The sequence below is a fragment of the Pipistrellus kuhlii genome, unplaced genomic scaffold, assembly GCF_014108245.1.
Source record: "Pipistrellus kuhlii isolate mPipKuh1 unplaced genomic scaffold, mPipKuh1.p scaffold_m20_p_3, whole genome shotgun sequence".
NCBI lineage: Eukaryota > Metazoa > Chordata > Mammalia > Chiroptera > Vespertilionidae > Pipistrellus > Pipistrellus kuhlii.
This window is the reverse complement of record NW_023425529.1, coordinates 176849491-176865327: the sequence shown is the minus strand read 5'-3', so window position 1 is coordinate 176865327 and position 15837 is coordinate 176849491. Positions and strand designations below refer to the sequence as shown.

The window sequence follows — 15837 nt, the reverse complement described above, 5'->3', positions numbered from 1 at the left end:
ACCTAATTTAGACTCTAGTGGTTCAGATGAGAGGACCATGTTTTATTGAATAACATTGGTTACAGGGAGCCAAATATTTTTAAACAGCTATATACATAATTCATTGGGGGTGGTAAAATAAATATAAAATGTATCATTTAAACCACTTCAAAAATAATTCAGCAGCATTGAGAACATTCACAGTGTTGTGCAACAATTAATACTATCTAGTTTCAGAATATTTTCATCACCCTAAAGAAAACCCTGAACCTATTAGGTAGTCATTTCTCCTCCTCCTGCCCTCAGGCTCTGGCAACCACTAATCTGCTTTAAGATCTGTATGGATTGCCCTGTTCTGGGTGTTTATATAATTGAAATCATACAATATGAGGCTGTTTTGTCTTCCTCCTTTCCCTTAGCACAATGTTTTTCCAGGTTCAGACATGTTGTAGCATCTACAAGCAATTTATCCCTTGTTGATTCCATTCATCAGCTGATGGTCGATTGGGTTGTTTTATAATATAGATTAAAATCAGAAACACACTGTTTAATGTCACTGACCTCAAGACAGTATGTCATGCCTTATTTAGAATAACCACTCCCTTCATGTACCCTTAGGATGGTTCTCATAACAGTAAGAAAGTGAATACTTGTCAATCTCAGTAGTTATAAAATTTAATCTCTCCAAATCACCATACTTGCTGACAAGGAATATGACTTTATTTGCAAAAGAAAATTACAGTAAACACACAACAGCATTGGGCTTTCTCATGTGAATACCTAATGCAAGGAAGAGTGTGCTGAGAAAAATGAAACATGTTGTTTATGTTATTATAAAATGAAACTCCTTTTGATGGAATTTTATATTAGGGTTTTTCTCTAAAACGTAGTAGAAGAGAAATATTTTAACCCTACCTGGCAATTGTTACACATATATTTTTAAGGGAATCCTTAATACAGTGCATCTGGTTGAAAAGTGACTTGAGAGAATATAACATACCACACACAAATTAATTTTTCAATTTAAATTGTTTGGCAAAGGTAACGATGTCATACATCATAGATGTGACTTTGCACATTACATTCTGAAAGCAAACTACATTTGAGCCAATATTTGTTTTTGGAATTTTGCCCTTAGAACTTAACAACAATGATTAGTCTCAAGACAGTTTATTTCCCTCTAGAGTCACTCCCCTCAAGTAACTATTGCCTATGCAGAATTAATAGCTTTTTAAATGATAGAATTCTGAAAACCAACCAACCAACAAAAACCCACTGTTTTCATAGTGGCAGGAATTGAATGTTCACAGATTATATAATTTAGGCTAGAAAACGTTTGCTAACATGGGACAGAGAGGTTCTTTTCACCTGGATCACAGTATCTGAGAACTTAATAGTGTTCTGATTAAACACTATTAAGCTTTATAGAGAGAACAAATACGTGTTAATATCATTTAGTCAATTGCACACTAACTGAAAAAATTTAGAGCTTTAAAAGGACAAATACAAGTAATTATACTTAATAAATAAGTGTTCATAACATTTGGCAAACTCCAACTGTAATGTCTGTTCTGCATGAACTTTAGGATCTGAAAATGCTCAATGGATTGAGATTGACAGGTCAAGTGCTATCTAGTAACAGGCATTAAACCAGTGAGTGTATTCCCTTGTTGCGCTTCCATAAATGCTGTTCCAATACTAAATGTATCAATCTTTGAACAGGAACTAGGGGAATTAATACGGTTTTTAATAATAGATTTGGAGATGAGTTTAGCATAGTTCTGAATATCATCATGTTTTGAAAAGAGAGGTTTCATACTGCTAGCACTGATATTGACCCAGGATTGAACTTAATATGCTCCTGTATACTTTTATATTTTCCATTCTTTATGAATTTCATACGTACAAAATAAGTAAATTCTGTGGATGTACATCGGCTCCTATTTGAGAATATAGCTAACAAAGTTGTTTGTGGTCTATTATTTGGATCTTAATAAAAACTAGATAACAAAGCCTAATGAGGAAAAATAAAAAGTTTATTGGGCTGTTTCTAATTCCTTCTTTGGGTAGCACCACAGAAGTAAAAATTCAGGTTTGAGGTTTAAAAATCTGGCTACAAGCTCTTTTTTCTTTTTTTCTTTTTTTGGCTTTCAGCTTGTAATATTTCTATAAGTCAGACAAAATTTACATTTCCTGTCTAATTTACAGAATTGCTGTGAAGGAAAAAACACCGTAACATATGAGAAGGTGCTGTATAAACAATCAGAAACAGGGTATGCAAACATAATGTTGGACTCCTATATTTGGTTTCAAAACAGCTTCACCGACTCACTCACTCATATGGGGTTAATTCAGGGAATGAGGTTTTGATGGCAACACGGGGGAAATGGAAGGTTAGTTCTGTGATTCTAAGTCTGGATTCCTAGATGACACCTCTGAAGTTGGAGAGGAACGAGTTCTTAGTTCGGGTGCTGCTTCCATTGCCGATGCCTTTGAGGCATGTTGATTTAGCCATGTTTGCTTTAGGTTTATAAATGGAAAGAACCTGCCTTTCCCAGGTTAGGCATCCAAGTTGTAGGTACTAGTCACCAAGCTCCCTGTCCTGCACACCTTACTCTACTTAGGACTAATTAGAACAAAACACTATATAACCATCCATATCCTTTAGCTTGAAACTGCAATAAATATAACTTTTCAGAACATGACATATTCTCATGCATATATCTTATCTCTGTACAGCCCTAGGAATTTATTAACACACACTTCTTAGTTTCCCCTTAGTAATGCTGTGGTTATCCTTACTAATAAGTGAACATTTAAGCATGAATTGACACATTGCCATTTATTTCAGTCCTGGAGCACACACTGAATATGATGATATGCTTAAAAAACACAACAGTTTTTCCTTTGTTCTTTCCAGTGATAATATTGAATTTAACCACACATTTCTATAAATTAAATTCACTGGGAAATCTCACATTTATAAAATTACACAAGAATAAGCTACATTATCACAATCAACATGGAAATGTACTGAAGAATTCAAAGTAGAGTGTCAGGATCACTTTATCTTCATGGTACACTTTCACTTTCTGGAAATCCCACTTGGCTTCATTTAATTAAAAAGCTGAAAAAGAAAAAATTATGGTGAGTGGAAGTAAGGAAAACAATAGCTGTTTACCCCCTTCTAAAATAGTACATATAAATATAACAAAAAATGTCACAATTACATTAATTCACCTCATTTTAATAGTCATATGAGGTAACTGTGCTGAATTAGTTCCTGTAATGGGGTCAGGCTGGGACTAAATGTAGGTCAGTGGTGGGCGAAGATGCAGATAAGAACTTAAACTTGGTGGTGAAGTTTGGGTAAAATACGCTATTTCTGTGGGCCACTCTCACTGTTGGCTAGACCAATGGTTAATCACTCAGACTGGCAATACAGGGGAAATAAAGGAATGGACTGAAATAAAGTGGGTAATTTCAATGCCCTAAATATTACAATTCACTTACATAATGTAAACAATTGATGATTTTTATGAAATGTATAATTTCATTATATTGAACCTGAAAGTATACGTAATAAAATTATCAGATTCTGATGAAATGGTACAAAAACTCCAAGTCCTAATGTTAGTAAAGACAGGTTCTGGATTCCAGTTCAGATTTGTGTGACTTCAGAACCAGAGCTCTTAACTAATAAACAAAATTATATATTGAACTTGAACTGATCTTCTGATTCTAAATACTATTTTTCCGTGAGTCTTAAAAACAGGAAGCAAAGTGAAACAATTATGAGGATGCTTCTTGTTACTTTCCTACTTGAGACTTGATGTGTCATAAATATTGTACAGAAATATTTTGAAAACTTCAGCGTGAGTGAAAATGCCTGTGGAAAATATTGGGAAAGTAATTACCCATAAGTGAACACTATCATGTATTGCTAATAGTATTTTGCTCTTCTTAGTAAATAGGACAAACCCTTAAATTAATCTTTATTTAATACCCAAAATAAATTCAGTGCTACCACTGCAATAGAAAAATTTTTTTTTTGAACTATGGCTCAGATGGTAATTAGATCAAATTCTTAATATTGATGTTTTGCTGGTAGTTTCAAGAGACTCAGGAGACCAACTAAATTCATCAAAAGGTTCAGGGAAAATCTGTTCTTCACTCAACTCAATCATGCAAACAAGTTACTTTTAGGTGTAAAGAAAAATCCTGGTTAGAGAAATGTAGATTAAATATTAAATATAAATTAAATATAAATATTTACATCAGAATTATAATAACTGTTAGCTTTAAACATTTAATGAGTAATTAATACTATGTGCCACTGAGTAATTATTACTATGTAATGGCGATGTGCCATTGATTTTACATGCTTTCTCTCCTGCAGTCCTTACACTAAGCAAAATACTTATGTAAAATTTTTCCATTTACAAACGAGAAAACCAAGGTTTAAGTTAAGTAACTTGTCAAAGGACACAGCTAGTAACAAGCAGATCAGGGATTTAAGTCAGGAAGTTTAAAGACTCAAAAGACAATCTGGGAGAACTGAGTGATGGTATGAAACAATGATGCAGGGGGGGGAGGGGAAGTGAAGACTAAAAATGCGGGGAAGATGTATGGGCATAGGATAACATGTACAGTAGACCTTTATCCTCTTCAGCACAGAGACCAGCAAAAAAATAGCAGTATGAAGTACTGAGAAAAAGTGAAAGGTATAAATGTTTAAGTTTTTGTGAGGTTTAAGAGACAATAAAAATGACATAAAAAGATCACTCTATGTAGAGAAGAAACTAAAACAGATTAAACAGAATCCAAAATTGTGAGGGAAGTGAAAAATTAGTTTACAAATAATGATAGTCATGGTTCTGGAGACTTTACTTGCTCTTTTTATTACTCTTGTTGCCCTGGGAGCTCATGTGCTTGACAACTCCTGTACCCTGCAGACAGGATTGAAGGCGGATGATCCCACAGCTCAGACAGGTTACATTTCTCCACCCCGAGTGCATTTATCTTTGTGTGTGGGAAGAAGAGAACTGGAATGGAGCCTCCGCCATGTGAGAGGAGAGGTGGGGCTGAAGAGGCTTACTCCTCCACTAATAAAGCACCACAGGCACATCTCCCCATTACAGGATTAGTTTTGTCCCCCAGATAAAGCCCTGTACTGTTGCCGTCATTGAGTAATTAATAATATGTGCCACTGAGTAATTAATACCATGTAACACAAAACCATCTTAAGATAACTGCATAGTGCACATTGGGAAGAGATGTAAGGTCTGATGAGATTTAACTTTATCAATGTATCACTAGTTGCCCTAACTCAGCAGTTTTAACTCTGCAAAAGGAAATAATAGGCCCTTTGCTCCCTAATTAAGAGAAGAATGGATTAAGCTATTAGTAGGACCTCATAGAGAAAGGAAAACGTTTATTCTCTTAAGAGAAGCTGAAGAAGGAATATGCTCAAGAAATAAATTTGTGCCTGGTTCATGAAATGACCAAGTATTATCTTGCTCACCAATTGTATTAGGTTTTAGTAAAAGTCTAAAGTTTGGTTATAATGAGGTGATTTGAGAATGAATTTTCAATAACTGTCTACCTCCAGTCATGACAATATATTGGTGGAAATTGAGATATTCATGACAACTCTAGTGACCAGAGATTATTTTAGCATTTAATTTCCCTTTCAAGTTGGCTTTTCTTATTTGAAAAAGCTAAAACTCTGTAGAATTCAAAAGATTATACAAAGTTTAGTAAAAAAAACTTAACAGATTATATGAGGGGGAAAAAACCTGAAAATGCAGTAAGCATGATAGATAATCTAAAAGAAAAAGAAATTTTGATGAATTCAACAAAGCTTAAAACCCATTTTGTTATATGGATAAGCACACACAAACGCACACACACACGGTGATTTGAGAATGAATTTTCAACAACTGCCTATCTCCAATCATGACAATATATATATGAACATCTTTATAAAATATACTCTGGTATATTTTACCAGATTTATAAAGTATATTTTATAAAGATGTATAAAATATACATCTTTATAAAATATACTTTATAAAATATAATCTTTATAAAATATACTCATAAAATATATATGAACATCTTTATAAAGATACCATGTCTCCTATCTTCTTTGTATAATCTATGCTGAACACATAGCAAGTGTTCACATTTGCTTAACTGAGTTTAAAATTTCTGGAAAAATGAGTTATTTACATCACTCTTTGAATATAAATTAACCATTAAAATTCTGTTTATTCTGTCAGTTAAGAATGAATACAGTCACGTTAGTATATTACCTGTAAGGATAGCCATGGTACTTGGAACGAAATATGGAGAGCAGAAAGCTGAAGAAGAAGACCACCAGGCCCAGTCCCACCAGGCAGATGACTAGAGAGACAGAAGACACCATCAGTGTCTAGACACATGCAACCCAAACGTCTCCATTTAAAAATACATTCAACAATCACAGTGTACTTACATCAATAGCTCATGGCACACACAGGTACAACAAATCAGACAGTCCAAAATACAATGGATTCACTATTTTTCACATTCTTCCCAATGAGCTGGTATGTTTTGGGTATGAAAACAATCGAAGTGACTGATCTAAGTATTCTGATAGTTTTCCTCTTAACAGAGTTGCTACTCAATACATGTACTAAAATGCCCCAGGAAGTAAAAACCACAAATGAAATTATCCCCTGTATTATGAAGCATAAACTCTATTAGCATAGACATCTGCATTATTGGAATGCTAAAAATAATTTTATTCTCATTGCCAGGACCGGTTTGGCTCAGATAGAGTGTCGGCCTGCAGACTGAAAGGTCCCAGGTTCGATTCTGGTCAAGGGCATGTACCTTGGTTGTGGGCACATCCCCAGGAGGGGGTGCGCAAGAGGCAGCTGGTCGATGTTTCTCACTCATAGACATTTCTAACTCTCTGTCCCTCTCAATTCCTCTCTGTGTAAAATCAATAAAATATATTTAAAAAAAAAAAAAGAATTTTATTCTCAGGGCCATGAAGTATTTATGAAAAATAATTTTAGATTATTGCATCAGTAAAAGCCTGTTACTTAAAATAATTCATTATAATGTATAGAAAGCTAAGAATAAAAGTTTGGAGAGTAAAAGGGAGTATATGGTATGGTATTCTCAAAATAATGGCCTAGAAATCTGTTGGTCAGTTTTCATTCAACTCTATAGGAATATCATTCTCTCTTGAGTACAAATTAAGCGCTTAATAGCATTCAATTGTAGTCTCTGTGACATTTCATTTCAAACAAGACCATATAGATGGACTTCCAAGGAAGAAAAAAAGGTGCCCTATATCACAAAATGAAAAATTCTTTTATTTTATTTTTTATTATTATTATTTTAAATATATTTTATTGATTTTGTACAGAGAGTAAGGGAGAGAGAGAGTCAGAAACATCGATCAGCTGCCTCTTGCACACCCCCCACCGGGGATATGCCCGCAACCAAGGTACATGCCCTTGACTGGAATCGAACCCGGGTCCTTCAGTCCCCAAGCTGACGCTCTATCCATTGAGCCAAACCGGTTTCGGCGAAAAATTCTTTTAAAAATATTGTAGAATATCCAAATATGCTAGACACCAGGCACTAGATGGAGCATGTAAAAACATAGCTAACAACATAGCTTACAACATGTCTTACAATTAAGTCTTACTAAACCCAGACTTAATTGCATGGTGTTTTACTTTATACCTTCCTACATTTAGTACTTTTACCAAACACTTCTTTTCCTTTTTTATTTTAAAAAGCTTTTCAGAAGCTGAATAAAGCTTTTCACTCCCTTTGCCACTCTTAGTAGCCTCATTTGAATATGCGCAGTGGAAATGAGGCTCAAATATGTGAACACATAAAAAATATTTGGTTTTCTGTAGTGGAACAAAATGCCACCAAATACTTGTATAGGGATAAGGGAGAGGAATTAAATGGCTGGTGAGGCGTTAGTAATTACTAAATGAATCACTATAGCCCACTCCAGATAACAGACTTGTAAGAAGCAAATGCTATTACAAAAGCATTTTGACCTGGTCAATAATGACAGTGGTTGTATTATATCAATCCTGCTAGAATAAAGAAATAACTTAAAAATATAGTCTCTCACACACAATTTGGCAGTGGGGATTGGAGAATCCTATATAATAAAAGCCTAATATGCAAATTGTTCCCTAGACAGGGAGCTAGAGAGGGAGTTCGACCAGGGGGTAGGGCTGCCAACCGCCCCTCGGCCCTTCCCCCCTGCTTCTCCACCCCAGCTGGCAGCGGTGGCAGGCAGCTGGGAAGGGAGGCCCTGGCTAGCAGTGGTAGCCACTAGGGACACTACCTATGCACAAATTTCATGCACTGGGCCTCTAGTTATAGAAATATCGACCAAGAGAGAAAAAGTTGGAAGTATTGGTTTCATAAACATTGTGTGATTAAAATATTAATACACATTACTATTAAGCCTGATATGATAGGACATACGGTAGTATATCATCACATAAGAATTTGCCTCATAAATGTTATTTATCAATCCTAAGAGCATCATATTGTTTATCCAGATATATCATGAAATGATATATCTGAACAATGCTTAGCTAAACAAAGTAACCTTTATTTCTTCTATATTTCTTCAAAATGGTGTATAAAGGACATAATGGAAAATGGTAAACTGTATATTTCACCCAATACATTTTAACACTTATGATACCTAAGTGTTCAGAAATCACTATGAGGTACTAACAATCATATTACCCTACCTACAATCCCATAAAGGAAATAAGTCTTTTATTTTAAACGAAAGGCTCGATGCACTAAATTCATGCATGGGAGGGTCCCTAGGCCTGGCTATCAATCAGGGCTGATCTGTGGGTAACCGGCAGGGTGATCAGGGGTCCCCTGCTGGCACCCACCTTGGCTGGCCTCAGTGCGTGTCAGGATAAATAGTTGTTCCACTGGTCATTCCATTGTTTGGTCAATTTGCATATTAGGCTTTTATTATATATAGGATAAATTATTCATCTTTAAACTTAATGGATTGTTAGCCTTTCTCAGGTACCTGTGCTCCTCATACATAAATTCTGGGTTTTAAAAAGGGCTCAGAAATGCACACCTGATTCCCGTGGCATAAAGGACCTACCATTTGACCATACATCTCTCAGGCTCCCCCACTGCCTGATAATACAGGGACTAGGCAGGGGTCCTCAAACTTTTTAAAGTGGGGGCCAGATCACGGTCCCTCAGAGAGCTGGAGGGCCGGACTATATGAACTACTAATTCCTACTGTAACACCTCGGCTGCGCTCACTGCCCAAAAAACCTGGCGGGCCGGATCAGACTCTTCTGCGGGCCGCATGTGGCCCGCGGGCCGTAGTTTGAAGACCCCTGGACTAGAGCCTCCATGGAGCTGGGCAGAGCACCCCTGATGAGGGTGGATAGAGTTTCTTCTTTCTCTGCAGTTCCACAGAAAGTCACCCAACCCCACGGGAATATAGTATTAATTATTTTCACACATCTAATAGAAGAGTAAAAAACACTGCAACCTTCCTCAGCGAGAACATTTCGTTAGGAGATTGTTTACAAAGGACTTTTATATCCCCGTTTGATTTAAACGAATCTTAAGTCTAAAACAAAATTACAGAAAAACAACAGAGAATTACTTCGTCTTTTTCCAACATCTCCTTTGGATGTTGCCGCTTCATTTAGAAGAACCATCCCCATGGTGATAGCAGCATCTATAGTAATTGTCAAGGAAAAAGTAGCAACAGATGCAAATAAAACAAATTAACTTTTTGGGATCTGAACGCAATGTTTTCTGTAGCAGAATACTTAAATTACAAATGCAAAACAGAGGTAAATACAACTCATTCTATACTGATAAATAAAATGATCATTGTGTATTTAAATCTACCTCAGTTTTAAAAAAATACATTTTTATGAATTTCAGAGAGGAAGAGAGTTAGAAACATCAATGATGAGAGAGAATCATTGTTTGGCTGCCTCCTGCACACCCCCTACTAGGGATCCAGCTTGCAACCCGGGCATTTGTCCTTGACTGGAATCAAATCCGGAATCCTTCTGTCTGCAGGCTGACACTCTATCCAATGAGCCAAACCAACTAGTGCTAACTTGATTTTTAAAATATATAACTTAAAACCTTGTGACATTTTGCAAAGAATTGAAATGCTCTTAAATTCTAGGACCCTCACAGCATGGATGCTTTATGTGGACTCTCAAAACCAATAATGACATTTCACATTATACATAAAGACAGTATAAAATCACAATGACACATTACATTAGCAGTCACAGGAAATTATAATATATTCAGAATAAAACCAACCAAATTTGGTCAGAAGTCTAAAGTACCTGTTTGTAAGTTTGTGTCTTTAAACAATAGCTGTCTTAATCTCCATTGCCTCCATCTCCTGGTAACCAGCATTTATTGTTTTAACACATTTAGTTTTCTCGGATTTCACATGTAAGTGATATCATGAAGTACTTATCTTTCTGTGTGTCTGACTAATCCCAGTGCACATTCCGGTTACCTGCAGGTTTCTCATATATGGCCTTTATTTTGCTAAAGTTTGTTCTGAGTAAAGTTAGTCAGCTGAGGTTTTTTATCATAAAAGGATGTTGTTATATGATTTTCTGTACCTACTGATATGAGCATGTAATATTTTCTTTCATTTTAGTAATATATATTACACTTATTGATTTCATATGTTGAGCCATGCTTACATCACAGCTTACTTGGTGGGTGGTGTTCAATCCTTTGTCTGTGTTCTTGAATTTGCTTTGCTAGTATTTTGCTGAGAACTTTTGCATCTATATACATCTGAAACAGTGGTCTACCAGTATAATTTTTTGGGGTGCCCTATGTGGTTGTGGTAGCAGAGTAATGTTGGCCTCCTATAATGAGTTTGGAAGAGCTCCTTACTCCTCAGTTTGGGAAGAATTTGAGAAAGATTGGTATTAATTCTTCTTAAAAGGTTTGGAAGAATTCTCCAGTGAAGCTATCTGGTCCTGGAAATCTGTGTTGGGAGACTTTTGATTATAGATTCGGTATCTTTACTCATTATCGGTCTGTTCAGATTTTTCTATTTCTTCCTGATTTGGTCTTGATAGGGTGTGTGTTTCTAGCAATGTATCCACTTCTAGGTTATGTAGCATGTAACTATTCATAGATTGTCTTATGACTCTCCTTATATCTGCAGTATCAGTTGATCTTCTGGGGTATTTTGGTTTTTTTTTGTTAGTCTAGCTAAAGGGTTAGCAATTTTGTTTATTTTCTTAAAGAACTTCTTAGTTTCTTTGATCTTTTCAATTGCTTTCCTGGTTATATTTCATTTATTCCTGCTCTGATCTCTATGAACCCCTCTGAAAGGAAAGTTCATATCCATAAATATGTATATAAAGAAATGCAAAACTTGGTAACCTTTGTACATATAACCCTAACATAGGAATTTTAAAGCAAAGAGATGCCTAGATACAGGCTGTGCACAACCCCCAAGTAAAATACCTTATTAGAAAGCAGTAGGGTCAGAAAGTATGATCTCATCCTCAGAATGTTTCCTGCAAAAGTACTGAGAAATGAGCTGTGACCCTACTTTAAACTTGATGGTTAAAATTAAGATATAAGAATTAAACTAAAATGGCTTTAAACTCACCAACCCTCCCTCTTTTATTTTAAAATACTTTTTAAACTTAAAATCTTTGATTATTGAGAATTATTGGGCTTAAGTTCCATAGTATCAAAGGAAACAAAAGTTTTAAATTAAAAAAAAATCTACGTAATACTTATCATTTGAGAAAAATAATTCACATTTATAGATGAAAGATTAATTTTTAAACAGAGGAAAAAGCTAGATGCTCATTTGTCGGAGTTGATGTGTAGAGCTTCCTTCACTGGGTGGAAGGCTGAATAACTAAGGAATGCCCCTAGAAACCTGGGAGATACTCTATGTCTGACTCTTGGATAACAGATGCTTTTCTGCCATTACAATTATGGCTGCAGCCAAATTGGCACAACATTGAAAGATTATATGAGATGTCAGTATATAGTGGATAAACTGTAATGTTCCTGAGACTTGTTCTATTGTTCTGAGATTAATGCATACACACACAATCTAGTCCAGGTATTACTTTGCAAATTTGTATTACTATCGTAGTAATATATAAGGTACTTCAACCACTTGTAGACTGCACAATTTCTCTGCTGAGCCTGCCAATCATTATCTTAAAAAGTCAAAACACTGACATCCCACATAAACTAGAAAATGCTATTTGTGCAAATTATATAATAACCAAAGGCACTGGGCATCCTACTGAACTAATAACAAATGCATTTGTACTGCATTATAATTCATTCTCAATTGCACATGATGTTAGGTTCGCTGCTGCTCCTAGGAAGAGAATCACCACTGCCAATTTAAAGATGAATGAGAACAGATGTTAAAAAATATATTAACACATTACAGAAGACTTAAAGGGATCTAAATGTAAAATTATCTTCAACTTGCATCCATTATTAATTTTTTCCTATGTTTTTGTCTTCAATATAACACAGTAAAATAAAAGAAACATTTTTCTCTATCACAAATTGAAAATAAATGCAGAATCAATGACTCTTTCATGATAAATGAAAAACAAATGTTTTCTCAAATGAAAAGCAAATGTGATCTTTATAATTATATATACTAGAGGCCCGGTGCATGAAATTCGTGCATGGGGGCAGGGTGGGGGGTGTTGTCCCTCATCCCAGCCTGCACCCTCTCCAATCTGGGACATCCCTCTCACAATCCAGGACTGCTGGCTCCCAACTGCTCGCCTGCCTGCCTTCCTGATTGCCCCTAACTGCTTCTGCCTGCCAGCCTGATCAACCCCTAACCTCTCCCATGCCAGCCTGACTGATGTGTAACTGCTCCCCTGCCAGCTTGTTTGCCCCCAACTTCTGTCCTCAGGACTGATCACCTTCAACTGCCCTTCCCTGCAGGCCTGATCACCCACAACTGCTCTCCCTTGCAGGCCTGGTCCTTCCCAACTGCCCTTCCCTGCTGGCCATCTTGTGCTGGCCATCTTGTGTTCACATAGGGGCGGGGCCTTTGACCACATAGGGGCAGCCATATCGTGTGTTGGAAGAATGGTCAATCTGCATATTACTCTTTTATTAGATAGGATAGAGGCCCGGTGCACAGGTGGGGGGCCAGCTGGTTTGCCCATAAGGGTGTCCCAGATCAGGGTGGGGGTTCCCTTGGGAAATTGGGCGGCCTGAGTGAGGGGCCTGTGATGGTTTGCAGGCCAGCCACGCCCCCTGGTGACCCAAGCAGAGGCCCTGGTATCTAGGATATATTTACTTTCTACAATTGAAACTTTGTAGCCTGGAGTGGAGGCTTAGGCCTGCTAGGGCAGGCGGAAAGCTTGGCTTCTCTTGTTGCCAGAGGAACCCAAGCCTCTGTGGCTGCAGCCATCTTGGTTGGGATTAATTTGCATATGTGTTGTGATTGGCTGGTAGGCGTGGCTTGTGTAGCAAAGTGATGGTTAATTTGCATATCACTCTTACATATTTCTAGTATTTCATATTAGCAATTCCAACTTATATTATCTATGCTATCTTCAGAACTCAGACTTTAAGGACACGGGGAATCATGGGACAGGTCAGAGTTCATTTAGCTGGCAGTAAAGCCAATACAATACCTCATGTGTCCTGTACCCACTGGCACACAGACTGTAGCTTGGTGAATTCAGGTAAGGGTCAAGTTTCTTAGCAAGGCATGCAAACATTTTCATTACCCAGCCAAATCTCCTCTTCACAATTTGTGAATATTCTTTCTCATGTTATGTTCTTGTACCTGCAGTGCCTCCTACTGGAATACTCTCCCTCACTTATTCTCCGACAGGGAAACTTCTTTGGCTACTGCAGCAAAATGGACCGACAGTCAGTTGAACTACCTGGACACCCAGGTGCTCCGCTTTCTTGCTGCGTCTGAGCACTGAGTTTAGCACAGGCCACTGCAGGGTAATTCTTTTTCTATCTGTATACTTTGTTGTAAATAGCAAATATCTGATTTGCATCCAGTACTAAAACATAACTGAACAAAAAATAAAAATAATTTTTTTACTGGGAAAACAAAGAATTATATAAATTCTTCTTGGTTCACATATATGTATTAAAATGCCATAATATTTCTTATACTTTTTATATAGTTCTTTTTCATGGACTACTTAGGATTATTCTTTTTTCTTCACTAAATAAGAAACTAAATAAGAGAAAATAAAACACTACAATTAGGGAGAAAAACATTTATAGTAAATATAAGTATATAACCTATGACATCAAACAACTCCATCTGTTCTTCCTTAGGTTTTTTTCCAACAAACTTTTGTGTAGCCATTGCATGTAATCATCTGGCTTACTAACTTAGGAGGAAAAAAACCAAAGGCAGAAATGGTCTCTACAGATTTTTTCCCATAAGGGAAAATATACACACATAAATTGCAAGAAAAAAAATATAGTGTTAAAAAATTAGCAGACTGCCAAATAAAAGTAAAATCACAAATTATTACATAATGACTTCTTTAACTTTTACTGATAATTTTAGTGAGACTACCATTTTAAAAGAAATGTTCTTTTTCATACATATCTATGAAATAAAGCAATAAATAATTACTGGTAACATAAAGAGAACAGGGACTTCTAATTCTTTTAGGTATTCCTGCTAAACTCTATATGGAAGACTTCACACTGCTTATGAAATTTCTTTGCATCCTAAACTCAGTTTCATGTCAATGAGCCATGAAATGAAACCTTGGAGAATTCCTGCATATAATAGAGCTTTCATTTCTTTTGTGAAGTACTCCTGGTGTGTTTAATAGACTAGCTTCTTTGAATAAAGTATGCTGCTAGAATGCTACATCAAGAACTGAAACAGGGCAGAAAAAATGTGTGTGTGTGTGTGTGTGTGTGTGTGTATATTTTTTTCTTTCAGAGTTTAAAAGTGACCTGCAACAAATATTTTTTTCTTACCATTGTACTTGAACACACAAAGCTATTTTACTTCATAAACATACACTTAAGAGACAAAGTAAGAGTAAATATGGCCTTGCCCACATTTTTAGATATAGAGATGTTCTTATAAACATGTTTGCAAATATTTCATTTTCTCACTTAAAGCCCTTCTGATATGCAGAAAGGATTAATATCTTATCATATTAATGTTGGAACACAGAAAACTGTAGTTATTAATGAAAATCACAAAATTTGAGAAAGTTTACTAAAATGTAGGTATTTCCAAGTTCAATCTAAGAAGCAAAGTACAACACACATAAAAATAACTCATCTTAGTCATTTCTTAAGTTTGAAGTCATAAAAGATGGGGTAATTAAATAAATGCAAACAAGAAATGGAGGACAGATATGCACAATTCCCTGTATGAGCCAAGGATGTGTGGTCACGTGGGGGAGGAATAAAAAGGTTGAGAACTGTTACGAGGAAGAGTGTCAGTGCTGCTCAGTGAGCTTTAGGAAGACACAAATAGGAAATGGAGTCATAATCTCTCTCCTCCAGCTTCATTTCCAAAGCCAAAACGTCACACGACTCACACAAACCTCAGTTGTTTGCCTAAAAGGTAACTCCCCACTCATAGAATTGTCTTAAATTAAGTACTTGAACTTCCTTCCTCTGTAGGCTGCTATCTTCTTGACCCTTCTCCCTCCAAACTCCAAGCTGGGCAGAATTACCAGATTCAAAACAACAGGTCTGTTATGTGCCAGAAAGAGATTTCTAACAGTCCTACATCTCCCTTTTCTGACTGATCATAATATTTAAGGG

General features: G+C 36.2%; 1 protein-coding gene across 1 annotated transcript in view; it reads right to left on the bottom strand.

Moving 5' to 3' along the window:
- Nucleotides 1–677: 677 nt before the first annotated feature.
- TUSC3 (tumor suppressor candidate 3) overlaps nucleotides 678–15837 on the bottom strand; it is a 95920-nt gene continuing 80760 nt past the window's right edge. Inside the window, exons 8-10 of the mRNA XM_036457440.2 lie at nucleotides 9668–9742; nucleotides 6297–6387; nucleotides 678–3106 (exon numbers count right to left, since the gene is read on the bottom strand). Coding sequence (XP_036313333.1) covers nucleotides 3091–3106; nucleotides 6297–6387; nucleotides 9668–9742 — 182 coding nt within the window. The 3' untranslated portion in view covers nucleotides 678–3090. The remainder of the gene's footprint in view (nucleotides 3107–6296; nucleotides 6388–9667; nucleotides 9743–15837) is intronic.